Genomic DNA, 13,465 nt, shown 5'->3' with positions numbered 1-13,465 from the left:
GATTGAACCTGGGACCTTCTGCGCACCAAGCAGATGCTCTGCCACTGAGCCACAACCCCTCTCCCCTCACTGGCTCTCTGTCATTATCCACCAGGTCTCAACAAAATGCAGAGAAACCATTTTCCAAATGTGAACATCACATCATCGCACTCAAACCCAGCACCTTCCTTAGGGGCCTAGCCAGGAACTTACCAAACTCATCAGCTGAAAAGTGACGCGTCCAGAAGGATTTGCCGTTGGTCAGGATCATCTCGTACTCCAGTTCCAGCCCGTCGCCCTATGGAAGGAGAGGACAAAAGTCACCACAACCTTGTGGAAGGCAGTCCAGAAGGGGTCATTGAAGGCAGAGCTTCAGTGGGAAAGGAAGAGACTCACCCCACACTTGCTGAGAGCCACATACCACCAGCGCTCACGGACTGAGCGGAAGCTGCGGCCGCTGGCACAGCTTAGGTACCTTACGGAGCTCTCGGTCACCAGCTAGGCAAGAGAATACAGAAAAGAGAACAGCAATGGAGAAATAAGCAACAACATTTGTTCCAAATGCCTTCTTCTTTCACACCATCCCCTTTGCCATTGTTCATCAGGAAGCGTTTTGTTTCTTCCAGACTGGAACACCCCAGAAGTTTCTGTACAACAATGGAGAACAGAACGTTTACAAGAAACTTGACTACTGCTTCCACTTATATCTTTCAGAATCCATGTCCTTGACTGCTGCCCACATCTGTGGGGCTGGTGGTTCCATGGAAGTGGAAGGAGAGCACAGAATGTAGTCGTGGGTGCAGAATTCAAGATCTCAAACTTTCTTGTTTTTTTATATAAAAAAGCAAGGTTGGTAGACCTTGGGCTGTGAATATAGGCTTGAAAATGTGCAGGGCCGTTCTGAAATCTTGGAAGCCAGAAAAGTGTTGAATAAAATTTGGGGGGATTGAGATCGGGGCTTTAGGATCTTTGCTTCTGCCATGAATGGCCAAACCAGAAGAAACAATGCAAGATAGCCACACACACCCCAAAAACACAATAATTTAAGTAAAGTAAGTGGAGCAATGCGACAAATTTCTATACATAGCAGAAGGCAGGCACTAAGTCCTCAGAGTTGGATTTCTTTCCTTTCCTTTTAGTGAGGAGTAATCACAGTCCTAGATATACAGATTCATCCTACTTTCCCTCTGCCTGGTTTTTCCCACACTGGGAGGGATGAGAGAGGGAGGGGAAATATATATCCCTTCTGCTGGGCATCCTTGGGGCTTTTCTTTTTCTTTTTTCTTTTTAACAAGACATAAACCACTTCACATACATCACACACTCTTTGTACACCATATCTGCAACAAGATCCTCCTCCAATATACAATAGCATGGTTCTAATACATTTTTCATCTAATGATATTCTTTCGATCTCCACAAACATTTGTTTCTATAATTAAATAGATATATAAGCAATTATTCTCTGGCCTTTACTTTGTCTAAGTTATTTATCTTAATTTCAATTATAACGAGCTTAAAATCTTGATACTGGCATTTTTTTATGCTACCATTCACCCCCGACATGCCTTCATCCAATCTGCTATCTACTTGGGGCTTTTCCTTCTTCGTTTCATGTTTCGGTTCCTGTGGGTGCAGAGGAGAGTGACGAGTACGATCAGGGGCCAGGAGACCAAGCCCTAGGAGGAAAGGCTGAGGGAATTGGGAATGTTTAGTCTGGAGAAGAGGAAGTTGATGGGGGACATGATTATTCTCTTTAAGTATTTGAAGGGCTATCACTTAGAGGAGGGCAGGGAGCTGTTCCTGTTGGCAGTAGAGGTTAGGACTCACAATAATGGGTTTAAATTGCAGATGGAAAGGTACCAGCCGGATATTAGGAGAACTTGTTTTACAGTAAGAGTTGTTCAACAGTGTAATCAGCTACCTAGGGAGGTGGTGAGCTCCCCCTTACTGGCAGTCTTTAAGCAGTGGCTGGACAAGCACTTGTCAGGGATGCTCTAGGCTGATCCTGAATTGAGCAGGGTGAACTGAGGCCAGATGGCCTCTTCCAACGATTCCCTCAAGTGGGGAAACTGGTAAGGAGGGGATCAGCCTGACCTGCTTCTGTCCCTTTTCAGGAATTTACTTTTTGCGGCACAGGATTCTGTTCTTCAGGGCACAGAAGGTCACTCTTCTGCTGTCTGCAGGTGTGTATGTGCACCTGACGTTGTTACCCACCCCATGTCTTTGGAGCAGTTTATTCTGCAACTGAATAAAATGAAGATGGGGTGGTGTGGAATGGGGGGTGAAGAGTTTGCAGAGCTGGGTAGCTAAGCCTCGCCCCTTATGAAGCCACTTACCTGGCATCCCGACCAGGCATACTGGGTTGTGAGGTTGATCACCTGGTTATTCTCAGGGCGGATCACGGACTCCTTCATCAAACAATCCTAAACAAGAGGGAGAAGGTCAGCAGAGCTGGAGCTGAATCCACAGCCTAAAGGAACTAACTGCAAAGGTAATCTCTGTATCCTTACCAGATAACTGTTCCTGAATTAAAACTGGATCAACATTTTAGGGCAAAAATCCAGATGCGATTTAATTTTATTTAAAAGCATCTGAGGAAAGGAGAATTAAATCAAGGTAGCAAATCAGAGGAAGAAGTTTGAATCCTTTCCCCTATTCTAATTTACCCCCTGAAGCTGTTATTTACTCTGGGAGGTGGGAAGGATAGGTACTTGAGAGTAAAAGAATTACAATTGTCCACGTAAAAGGGACCCCCACCCTCCTGACTGAAAGGAGGCAGTGACTCATGCAGATATAAGAACATAAGAAAAGCCATGCTGGATCAGACCAACGCCCATCAAATCCAGCAATCTGTTCACAGAGTGGCCAACCAGGTGCCTCTAGGAAGCCCCCAAACAAGACGACTGCAGCAGTAGCATCCTGCCTGTGTTCCACAGCACCTACGATAATAGGCATGCTCCTCTGATCCTGGAGAGAATAGGTGTGCATCATGACTAGGTTTCATTTGGACTAGTAGCCATGGGTAGCCCTATCCTCCATACCATGCATAATTTTATAGACCTCTATCCTATTGCCCCTTCACAGGGCAGTCTCCACTGCATCTCTGCCTCAGGGCTGAGTGCATGCTGTTACTACACCCAATGCACAGACAGGAAGAATTGTTCATTGCCAGTGGAGGCTGATATAAAGAGGCAAGGCCAGAGCAGTAACTCATTCAGAGACACAGAAGGCTGCAAGTCCTGCAAGTGAGCACGTTGGTCTCACAGGAGCCATGAATGGACTTAATTTGGCACAGTAGCACTTTCCTGGGAATACACCACACTCCCCGGTAACAGGCAAGTCAGCACAGACCTCTGGGCCTGAAGGTGATTCCCTAAATTTGGCCCAGAGCATGAAGTACAAGGATGGAATCCTGCCTCTTGTAGCAACTGCCCACCTCTCCTGAGGGGGGCTTGCTTTGTATGCTCAGAATCCAGACTGACTCGTCTGGCACAGCGAACGTTTGCGAGCAAACACGCCGGGCACTGAGCCTGAACAACCCAAAGCTGGTCGCTGATGCTCAGATCCCCGGAACTGCTGCCTCTAATCTCACACCAGAAAGCGCATGAAATTACGCCACACAAGAAAGAGATCCGGCTACTCCCCGACATCGGCTATAATAATGGAAATTATGTCAATTATGTGCGGCAAAATATGCAAATCTGTTGCAGCTTTGTGGCTCCTGCTAATGTTTTCTTCGAGCATCCCTCTGTGCTAAAGAAATTGCGGTTATTCAACCTGGCCAATTCCAGCTTAAACCAGTTTGGAGGGAAACCTCAGCATCTCGGTCCTTTGAAAATTTAAAAGCAGTTTCTTTTCCTAAACATTGCTCAGCGGAAGAACCCACCGCTAGCAAAAAAAACCCAAAACAAATCCCTTCTTACATTATTTCATCATTTCATCAACAGGCACATAGTTGTATTTAGCATCTATATAGCACTTCTTAGGTGTTTGCAAATTGCTTGACTTAAATTATTTCAGTAATTCTTACAACGCTGTTAGCTAAGTCAATGTTATTAGTCCTGTGCTAAGGTTACCTAGTGAGGAGGTGAAACTTAATATTTCTACTTTACACAGTTAAACAGGTATAACACCCAATGTTAGTATTTGGTTGGGAAACCACCAAGGAAGTCCAGGGTTGCTACACAGAGGCAGACAATGGCAGACCACCTCTGCTCACCTCTTGCTTTGAAAACCCTAAGAAGGGTCACCATGAGTCAGTTACAACTGGACTGCACTTTCCAGGATTGTGAGTAGACCTGTTCAGGGTTCAATAGTGTAGATTCAACCTTGGTTTTTACCCAACAATTAACCCAGCCATTTCTGATGCGATGCACTGTTGGTAACCGTGGCTGGCTCTACAATGAGGTGAGGTGAGGCAGGGGCCTCAGGCAGGCAATAGATTTTGGGTAGCAGAAGCCAACTCCTTTCCCTCACCATCGCTGCACCATGGATGACAGTGCTGCTGGACGCCCCTCATGCCCCACCCTGAAACACATGCAGCCGATGCTGCTTTTGTCCTGATTCCCAGAGCGACTTGAAACACAATAAGGATAGCCATGCTGCTTTTTAAGATACCTGGAGCCAGGGACCCTGCTTAGAGGGGGCAGCAGATGGCAACTGGGGGCAGCCGTTTTAGACAGCAGTCCTTGGCCATTTATGCTTGGTAATTAGCAGCGCGTTCCAGGCTGAAGTGCCCCACATATTTTTTTTATTTCTTCACCACCATTCCAGACGTCACTGGGAAGCTAGCGCATACCTGCTTCGCATTTCTTAAAAGCCCCTTTAACACGACCTTTTGTATTTGCTCCACCTCTGCATCGAAGCATTCAGTGAAGGAATCATGCAGAATCCCAGCCGCTGCTTACCTATGCAAAACGATTGCTAATAGCTATGCAAAGAAAGGAAAGAAAAAGCAGGCGAGTGGGGAATTTGTGGAATTTATTTGACTTTCTCCTCTTGCATTGGGACCGTGAATAGTCATTTTAAAGGTTGGATTTTAAAAATCAGCATTGAGCGAGGAGCAGAATCGACCCTGCATAAATGACCTTTGTTTGGAATAGCACAGATAGATGCACACAGCACCTGAAAGGGAGCGAGGCGGGATCCGCTGCAGCTTTGCAGCCACTCAAAACTGACCTTATTTCCCTTTTTATAGACTGCCGGCCACTGAGAAGGATCATCGAAATAAAGAAGGATGTTCTCGCAGCATTTAGCCTTTGAAGAGAAGCAGAGAAGGGGCAGTTAGGATAGGAGCCGTGTCACCCAGAACTGGGGAAATATTCCATATAAAAATTAGACTATTTAAAGAGGTGGCTATGTGACGTCACCCCATGGGTCAGGAATGACCCGGTGCTTGCACAGGGGACCTTTACCTTTTTACCTAAAAGGGGGATGCAAATGAAAATAATAAACGTACCTCTTGGTAACGGAACCGGAAGTCCAAGCGCCCATAGTCGGATAGGAAGCAGAAGCGAGTCAGAAATACCCAGTCCTAGAGAGAAAAATTGCCTCTGCTTCAAGATTAGCTCTGCTAATATACATTATTCGTAACACCAAACATACAAGGAGAACCATGGAACAGAGTAGGGATTGCTTTCTCTTCATGTGGGCCCAAGGCTGGTTCTAGAGCCACAAGGCCCAGGCATTTGCTGGGGCCTCGAGGTTGGAACGGTCCCTCTCTTCAAGGTTGTTGTTTGTATTTTGCTTGGGGGGAAAGGAGGGGGGATATTTCATTACGTTATTGTGGAATAGAGTAAAATATTTTCCCCACTTAAACGTTTTTCTTTTCTGCTTTGACTCTATTGGTGCACCCCCTTCTTTTTCATACTTTGTACTTTGCACAGGTATGAGAACCAGCATGGTATAATGGTTAAGACTGACAGATTCTAATGTGCAGAAACGGGTTTGATTCCCCATGAAGCCTGCTGGGGAACCTTGGGCAGGTCACAGTTCTTTCAGAACAGAATTCTTTCAGAATGCGGAGGCAGGCAATGGCAAACCACCTCTGAATGTCTCTTGCCTGGAAAACCCAACAAGGGTTACCGCACTTGTATTCCCAGCGATGTATTAAGAGTTTGAAAATGTTATAAAAAATACTGTTCGCACTTTCTATATATTCCCAGCGATGTATTAAGAGTTTGAAAACGTTATAAAAAATACTGTTCGCACTTTGTTTGGCCCCTTTAGCTGTGAAGACGTCTTCCAACCATTTATAAGCCGTGGTATCCAAAAACCTTTAAAACGATGTTTTTTACAACATTTTCAAACTCTTAATACACCGCTGGGAATACAAAGTGCGGTAACCCCCAGGATGCCATAAGTCAGCTGTGACTTGACGGCACTTTCTACCACCCACCACCCTTTGCACGGGACATTCAAGAACTCTAGATTTAGCAAGTCCCACCTCTTGCATATTAAGAGGAGGGGTCCAAGTGAGGACCTCTTCCTGGAGGCCCCCAAACCCTGAAAGTAAGGTTGCCAACCTCCAGGTAGTGGCTGGAGATCTCCTGCTGTACTACAACTGATCTCCAGACTACAGAGATCAGTTCACGTAGAGAAAATGGCCGCCTTGGAAGGTGGACTCTACGGCATTATACCCCACTGAAGTCTCTCCCTCCCCAAACTCCCTCCTCAGGCCCCACCCTCAAAATCTCTAGGTATTTCCTAACCTGGAGCTGACAAACCTACCTGGAGGCCACATTATTCTGCAAGCCCCCTGAATCTGCAGGCCCAATCCAACCTAAGCATGCTGGAAAAGAAAGTCAGCACAGTTTGAACAATATATATTAGGGGAGATTACCCCAAACCTGACCCAACTTGAAAATTATAAGAGTGCGAGAAGCCTGTGCTTGGCTCCAACCAGTTCCTATAAGATTTTTACTACTTGGCTTCAGAAAGAATAAATAACATCCCAAACAATCCCCATAAAGCTGCCTCTATTATGCAGTAAACATCAGACTCATTAATTGACTTCAGCGCACTGCACCAACCAAAGAGGAGGAGGCCGATTTGTAGCCACCACCCACTCAAAGGTCTACCCCAGAATAGCACCTTCAAATCTGTTCTGCCTGAAGCTTGACCCCCACCCCCATACTGGTAGGTTTGGCTGCCAATCTTAAGGGGTGGGCTGGGGTTCTCCAGGAATTACCTTAGGGTTGCCAACCTCCAGGTAGTTGCTGGAGATCTCCCGCTATTACAACTGATCTCCAGCTGACAGAGATCAGTTCCCCTGGAGAAAATGGTCACTTTGGCAATTGGACTCTATGGCATTGAAGTCCAACCCCTCCCCAAACCCCGCCCTCCTCAGGCTCTACCCCAAAAACCTCCCACTGGTGGCAAAGAGGGACCTGGTAACCCTAACTGACCTCCAGACTACAAAGATCAGTTCCCCTGGAGAAAATGGCCACTTTGGAGGGTGAACTCTATGACATCACATTCCTGCTGAGTCCCTCCCCTCCCCAAATTCTGTCCTGCCCAGGTTCCTCCCCCAAATCTCCAGGAATTTCCCAACCCAGAGTTGGAAACCCTAACTGTGCTGACCTGACCTAGGTTACCTGAGCACACCTCTGAGATGCCTTCCTGAACTGAACGTTTTCTGGCACATTTATACCACTGATTTACCACCTCAAACAAATTTGGAGAGGCAGGATATTAATTACATGGAAGAGCTGTTAACTGTTATGTCCTCAGCCCAGGGGAATCCTGGGAGTTGCAATTCGAAGAGGACTACTAAATAAACAACAACCCCTAGGATTATTTTGGGGAAACGACAATAGTTAAAGTAGTATAATATTATTTTTTGCGCTGGTTTTTATTGCATTATTGTAATATTTCTGCAATCCACCTCAACAAGAAAAGCAGAAGACAAATGAAGCAAACAAGGAATTAGAGTTGTGTAAATCTGCTCTCTGGCAGAAACCTACAATAATGCTGGAAGTCCAAAAACCCAGTTTGTTTATTTCATTTATAGTCCGTCCTTCTCACTGGGATCCAAGGCGGATTACAAGAATGCTAACAAACTGTTGAGTCAATCATTAGGCAGATTACAAAATATGATAACATCAGGCAATCAGTAAACCAACTACAAGGTATGATAATAGTTTAATCTAACAGCAAAGAATCCTAGTAAGACAAAATAATGCAGCTGGGCTCAGGGAAAAACCAGGAGAACACATACAAACCGATCTGGGTAAGGCAACAAGATAATCAGTGTATGAAAGACTTTCTTCCAAATAAATAGGGTTGCCAACTTCCAGGTGGTGGCAAAGATCTCCTGGGATTACAACTGATATCCAGCCAACACAAATCAGTTCACCTGGAGAAAATAGCCACTGTGTTAGGTGGATTCTATGGTATTATACCCCACTGAAGTCCCTCCCTTCCCCAAATCCCCCCTCCTCAGCCCCCCCCCCAATTTCCAGATATCTCAACCCAGAGCTGGCAACCCTACTAATAAAAGTCACCTTCTGAGCTGAAACACTACACTCCAGCGTTCCTCCTTCAGCGAGAATGCCCTCCTGAAAAATTATATTTTGCATACTTGTGAAATGGTTGAAGCAATCCAGATTTGTGGACAGAACCTGCAAGTCTTGGCTACTATCTCTATGGGATGCACCCACACAATCATTTAATGCAGGTATCTCTTCCCACACGTCAACATCTTTTTTGGGAGTGAGGAGGTGTGGCGGACTAACGAGTGAGATTCTTTCCTCACTTTCTTTCAGTTCATGTGGTACAAATTCTTATCTGCGATACTGATTATGAATAGAGAATATAGGAGCTAAAGCTTATTTTGGTTTCATTAGGGTGGAATATAATAGTCTGGTTTTATTTATTATCCCTCTTCCCCTGAGGAGCTCAGGATGACACAGATAACTGGGATATTTTAGAAGTTTGGGGGGAAAATTTCACCGTTTTTAATCTAATACTGTAAACCAGGGCTCTGTTTAACACAACAGAAGGTGGTTATATAAATGTTGTAAAGAAATAAGTAGATAGACGGTTCTCCTTTCATCCTTTTTATCTTCACAACAACCCAGTGAGGTAGGTCTGGCCTGGCCCAAGGTCACTGGGCAAGTTCCACAGCAAACAGATATTTGAAACTGAGTTTCCCTAAACCCAGAACAATATTTTATCTGACCACTGTAATTTCATTTCATTGAAAATATTTATAGCCTGCTTTTCTCCCAACCAAAGGAACTCTGCGTGTGTTAGATCATTAAAAAAAACAACAGCTAAAATCTCAATTCACTGAAATACAACACACACACACACACAAAAGCAAGCCATAACCCCATCAGAGTAACTGACCAAGCCATCAAAAGCATGGGAAATTCTGGTTGTGGGGACTTTGAAATCTTTGCACATCACACATCCTAGGGAAACCCATTATATACCACAGAAGCAGCCCCAGAAAAACCCCAAGCATTAGCAAAAACAGTTCTCATAGACATGAGTGAAGAAACTGCTAATCATCCCTCCTAGGTGTGATGATCAGTGCTTCCTTGGGAAGACATATGGAAGGAGCAGATCCTGCAGATATGAGGCTACCATGTTCTTGAAGGGCTGTCATATAGAGGATTGTGCGGAATTGTTCTCTGTTGCTCCAGAAGGTTAGACCAGAAACAACGGGTTGAAATTAAATCAAAAGAGTTTTCGGCTAAACATTAGGAAGAACTTCCTGACAGTTAGAGCGGTTCCTCGGTAGAACAGGCTTCCTTGGGAGGTGGTGGGCTCTCCTTCTTTGGAGGTTGGAGGCAAGATGGCCATCTGTCAGCAATGCTGATTCTGTGAACTTTGGCAGACCATGAGAGGGAGGGCAGGAAGAGTTGTGTGCAGTGTTTGGCTCTCTTGGCCCTTTCTTACATGCCCAGGGTAATGCTGATCACCACCTTGGGGTCAGGAAGGATTTTCCTCCTGGCCAGATTGGCAAGCGATCCTGGAGGTTGTTTTTTTTTTTAATCTTCTGGGCATGGAGTAGGGGTCACTGGGGGTGTGGGGGGGAGGTAGTTATGAATTTCCTGTATTGTGCAGGAGGTTGGACTAGATGACCCTGGTGATCCCTTCCAACTCTATGATTCTATGTCACAAAGAGCTTTTAAAAGTTAACATCAGCAACTTGAAGAGAGCATGGAAGCAGACTGGCTGCGATGAAATGACCTTAAACCTGGGGTAACATATCCAAAGTGCTGAACCCTTGTCAACAATCCAGACTCTGTGTTCTGCACCAACTGCAACACCCATGTTGTCTTCAAGGGCAGCCCCATGCACAGGGTGTTACAGTAGTCAGAATGCAAGACTGCACCCCATAGTCTGGCTGTTTTCGTACCAGGAATTATGTTCCCTCTCTTCACGATTAGCTGGACTTCTCTTCACAGCTATGATACAGCCGCTCTTGTTTCTTCTTGACCTGACACCACACAAGATATCAAGTCACAGCGCCCGTTTCCCCAGGCAACAGTACCCCAAAGCAACTAGCCGACAGCCAAAACTACTTCCAAACCAAGCCACTCCTATGCCAAGTTACTCCAGTATAAGGCCGTTGATTTCTGTAGGTTTAGACTGTAATAACTCTGGGTAAGCTTGAACAGCAAGGAGGGAAGCTGTCTGTGAGTGAGAGACATTTGATTTATCTCTGTGTCTCACTGTGTGGAGAAGCTATATAAAGTTGTCAGGCTTGAAATTATATATATAAATAAACAAGGGGTCAGATTTAGGGATTCCAACTTTTCCTGGGGAATAGTATCTGATGAAGCGAGCTTCTCCCACTCATTCACACACCGTTTTTCTCCTCTACAGTTTGGCCTGGGCCTACTTCCTTCCCCTTAAAAATCCCCTCGTGTTCCCATGGCAACAACCCATGCTCATGGTTTCCAAGGTAACCGTACCAGAGGCTGAAGAAGACAGAGGAAACAAGCAAAATCTGAGAATTGGGGCAAACAGAGATGGAAGAATTAAAAAGGGGGGTGTCTTTTTCACAACATCTCCTAGGATGTCCTGCAACACCCACTGCAGCAATCCCACAAAGCATCTAGGGTCCCCTACCCCACACACACGCAACGTAAGAACTTGTGGAAACACTGATTTAGAGATGTGTCCCGGGGCCTTCTGTCCCACATGTATTCTCCAAACAGGCGTAACCTCGGTAATAAGGCCCACAGTAAAGCTGCCCACAAGACTCTTCATGAGGGGTGTGTGAAGAGAACCTGGCTTTCCAGGTTCTCTCTTCTCTGGGGCTGCTGTTTCGAGGCCTCAAAGAGATTAACCTTTCTAGCCTCACTGTGGTGTGGGGTTGTCAACTTCCGGGTTTTTTTTGTTTTTGTTTTTTGCTAGCAAAGCTCTAAGCCTTACAGCTACACGACAGGTAGAAATTCAACAGGTGAGTGCTTTCCGCAGCACTGCAATATGGAGATGGAGAAAGCTCAGTTTGTTGAATCTGCCTGCTGGGCAGCTGCCTGAGAGGAAAATACCCTGCAACCAGTGTCAACACTCTAACATGGGAGCAAAAAAATTCATAGGGAGAGAACTGCGCATCATTCTGAATCATGAGGTGGTTTTGCTAAACCCACAAGGAAGTGTTATAATGCACACAATACACAAAATACTGAACAGCTCTGGCAAAAGAAGACCAAACTCTACCGGCAGCATCCAGAGCAAAGGGGTGGATTCCAGAGGCCTAGCAGCCTCTATCCCAATTCATGCTAACCCATCTCCCCCCCCCCGCCCCCCAGCACTCCCCTAGTTCTTTGTCTCTTAACTCAGTGTTCAACCTCTATGTTCTTTTGACACAAATAGTTATATTCAAGACCAAGAAACTGCCGATCAGTTACCCCTGATATACTTTAACCACCCTTTGGTACATGCGGTTTCACAAACGTTCAAAGACCGTAAATGGTGGGTGGGTGAGGGGTCCCAAGAGAACCACCTTTCTATAGTTGATGTTGCGTACAGCATGATTAATGTGTTGTGTGCTACGGACTTTGAGTACCCCCAAAAAAGCACTTATGGTGCCACGTACGTGCAAAGTGGACACTTTGACATCAGATTACTTAATCTGGAATAAATACTATTGCTGGCACTGTGTTGTTGTGAGGATAACAATCAACAGCCAAAATTTACAGGTAGAAGGAAACAGCTCTTTCGTCAGCTGAATAGCAAATATAACAAGTGAGATTATTAATCATTAGTCTTAAAAATACTTTAGAACGTACTTAACAGGGTACGGTTTTGTGATTCCATGTTCACTCATTATTTTCTCCCATTCCCACCCCATTAATCCTAGTTGCCACTGTGTCCCCCAACACTAAAGAGCCACCAACTCCCTGCCAGTCCCACTTTCCCACAGCAAAGAGGCAAATCATCAATTTTATGACTCCAGATTTTATGACCAAGTCCATCAATGCTTATGTGGGAACAAGATCCCGTTAGTCTTTATGGAGCCACTAGACTCTTGTTTAAGCCAGACCACTTCCTCCCTGAACCACAGGCATCCTATCGGCTTTCCCACACCTTCCTTGGGCCAGACATAAATGTGTGAATGGGGTAGGGAATCCCCTTCTCCTTGCTGACCAACTGCAGGTTCTGGCCTGCTCAGGGACGAGGGATCTGTGCCACGGCCTTGAATGCGCACCCAACGAGACTGAATGAAGGGTGCCAACGTTACAGCCCTTTGCAACGAAATGAACCCCAGCCAGCGTGGGTCAAGCTTCAGCAGGAAGGGCAGGGCACTTCAGTGGTGTTGCCTGCCTGGCATTTGAGGTCACAAACGTCCCCCATTTTCATGGTTGGGGAGTCAAGGGCTCCCCTTCATCCTCTGCCCATATTGCAGCAAAATGAAAAACACCCAGGTTGGCTCTTCTTTCCCCGCTTCTCCCGACCAGAGATTAATGAAGCTTGGGTTATACGGGGAAGGAGTGTGTAAGCAGCCAATACCACCCCCCCCCGTCCCCCACTGCCACCCCAAAGCCCAGCCATAGCCTGGGCACCCAGGAAGCAGAGATCCCCCTTGGCATGAAGGATGATGCCAAGGGGATGTGCCTTGGCAATCAACTGGATATATCCGATGCCCCTCGGGGGCAAGCAAAGGGGGGATGGGGGGGTCACGCCACACCGGGGGCGGCAGCCTCATGCTCGACGAGGGGGGGACATGGGGGGGGGACCCCAGCACAGCTCCAAGCGCAGGGGCCGGAGGGCGCATGGGGCTTGGAGAGGGCGGGGCCCCAAGCGGAGACCTGCGTCCGGCTTCGGATCCTAGCCGCCCCCCCCCCCCGGCTCCCCCCTGCCCGGGCCCAGAGGAGCCCAGACTCACCTCTTTGGTGCTGATGTTGCCTTTCACGTATTTGCCCCAGCTGGTCTCGGGCTGCAGCAGCAGCAGCAGCAGCAGGAGGAACTGGAGGGGGGCAAAGAGCCGGGGCAGCCGCGCCAGGGGCCGGGGCAGCTCCAT

The 13,465-nt window shown here is 46.6% G+C and overlaps 1 protein-coding gene across 1 annotated transcript in view; it reads right to left on the bottom strand.

Moving 5' to 3' along the window:
• The window catches only part of TMEM145 (transmembrane protein 145), a 31,490-nt gene extending 18,025 nt beyond the window's left edge, over positions 1-13,465 (bottom strand). The window contains exons 1-6 of the mRNA XM_056846891.1: positions 13,331-13,465; positions 5,441-5,515; positions 5,161-5,238; positions 2,319-2,405; positions 376-477; positions 193-277 (exon numbers count right to left, since the gene is read on the bottom strand). Of these exons, the coding sequence (XP_056702869.1) occupies positions 193-277; positions 376-477; positions 2,319-2,405; positions 5,161-5,238; positions 5,441-5,515; positions 13,331-13,465 (562 nt within the window). The remainder of the gene's footprint in view (positions 1-192; positions 278-375; positions 478-2,318; positions 2,406-5,160; positions 5,239-5,440; positions 5,516-13,330) is intronic.

Source organism: Euleptes europaea, chromosome 3 (assembly GCF_029931775.1).
Source record: "Euleptes europaea isolate rEulEur1 chromosome 3, rEulEur1.hap1, whole genome shotgun sequence".
In the NCBI taxonomy this organism is placed as follows: domain Eukaryota; kingdom Metazoa; phylum Chordata; class Lepidosauria; order Squamata; family Sphaerodactylidae; genus Euleptes; species Euleptes europaea.
Note: the sequence above shows the minus strand (reverse complement) of the source record. Positions and strands in the feature narration are given on the sequence as shown.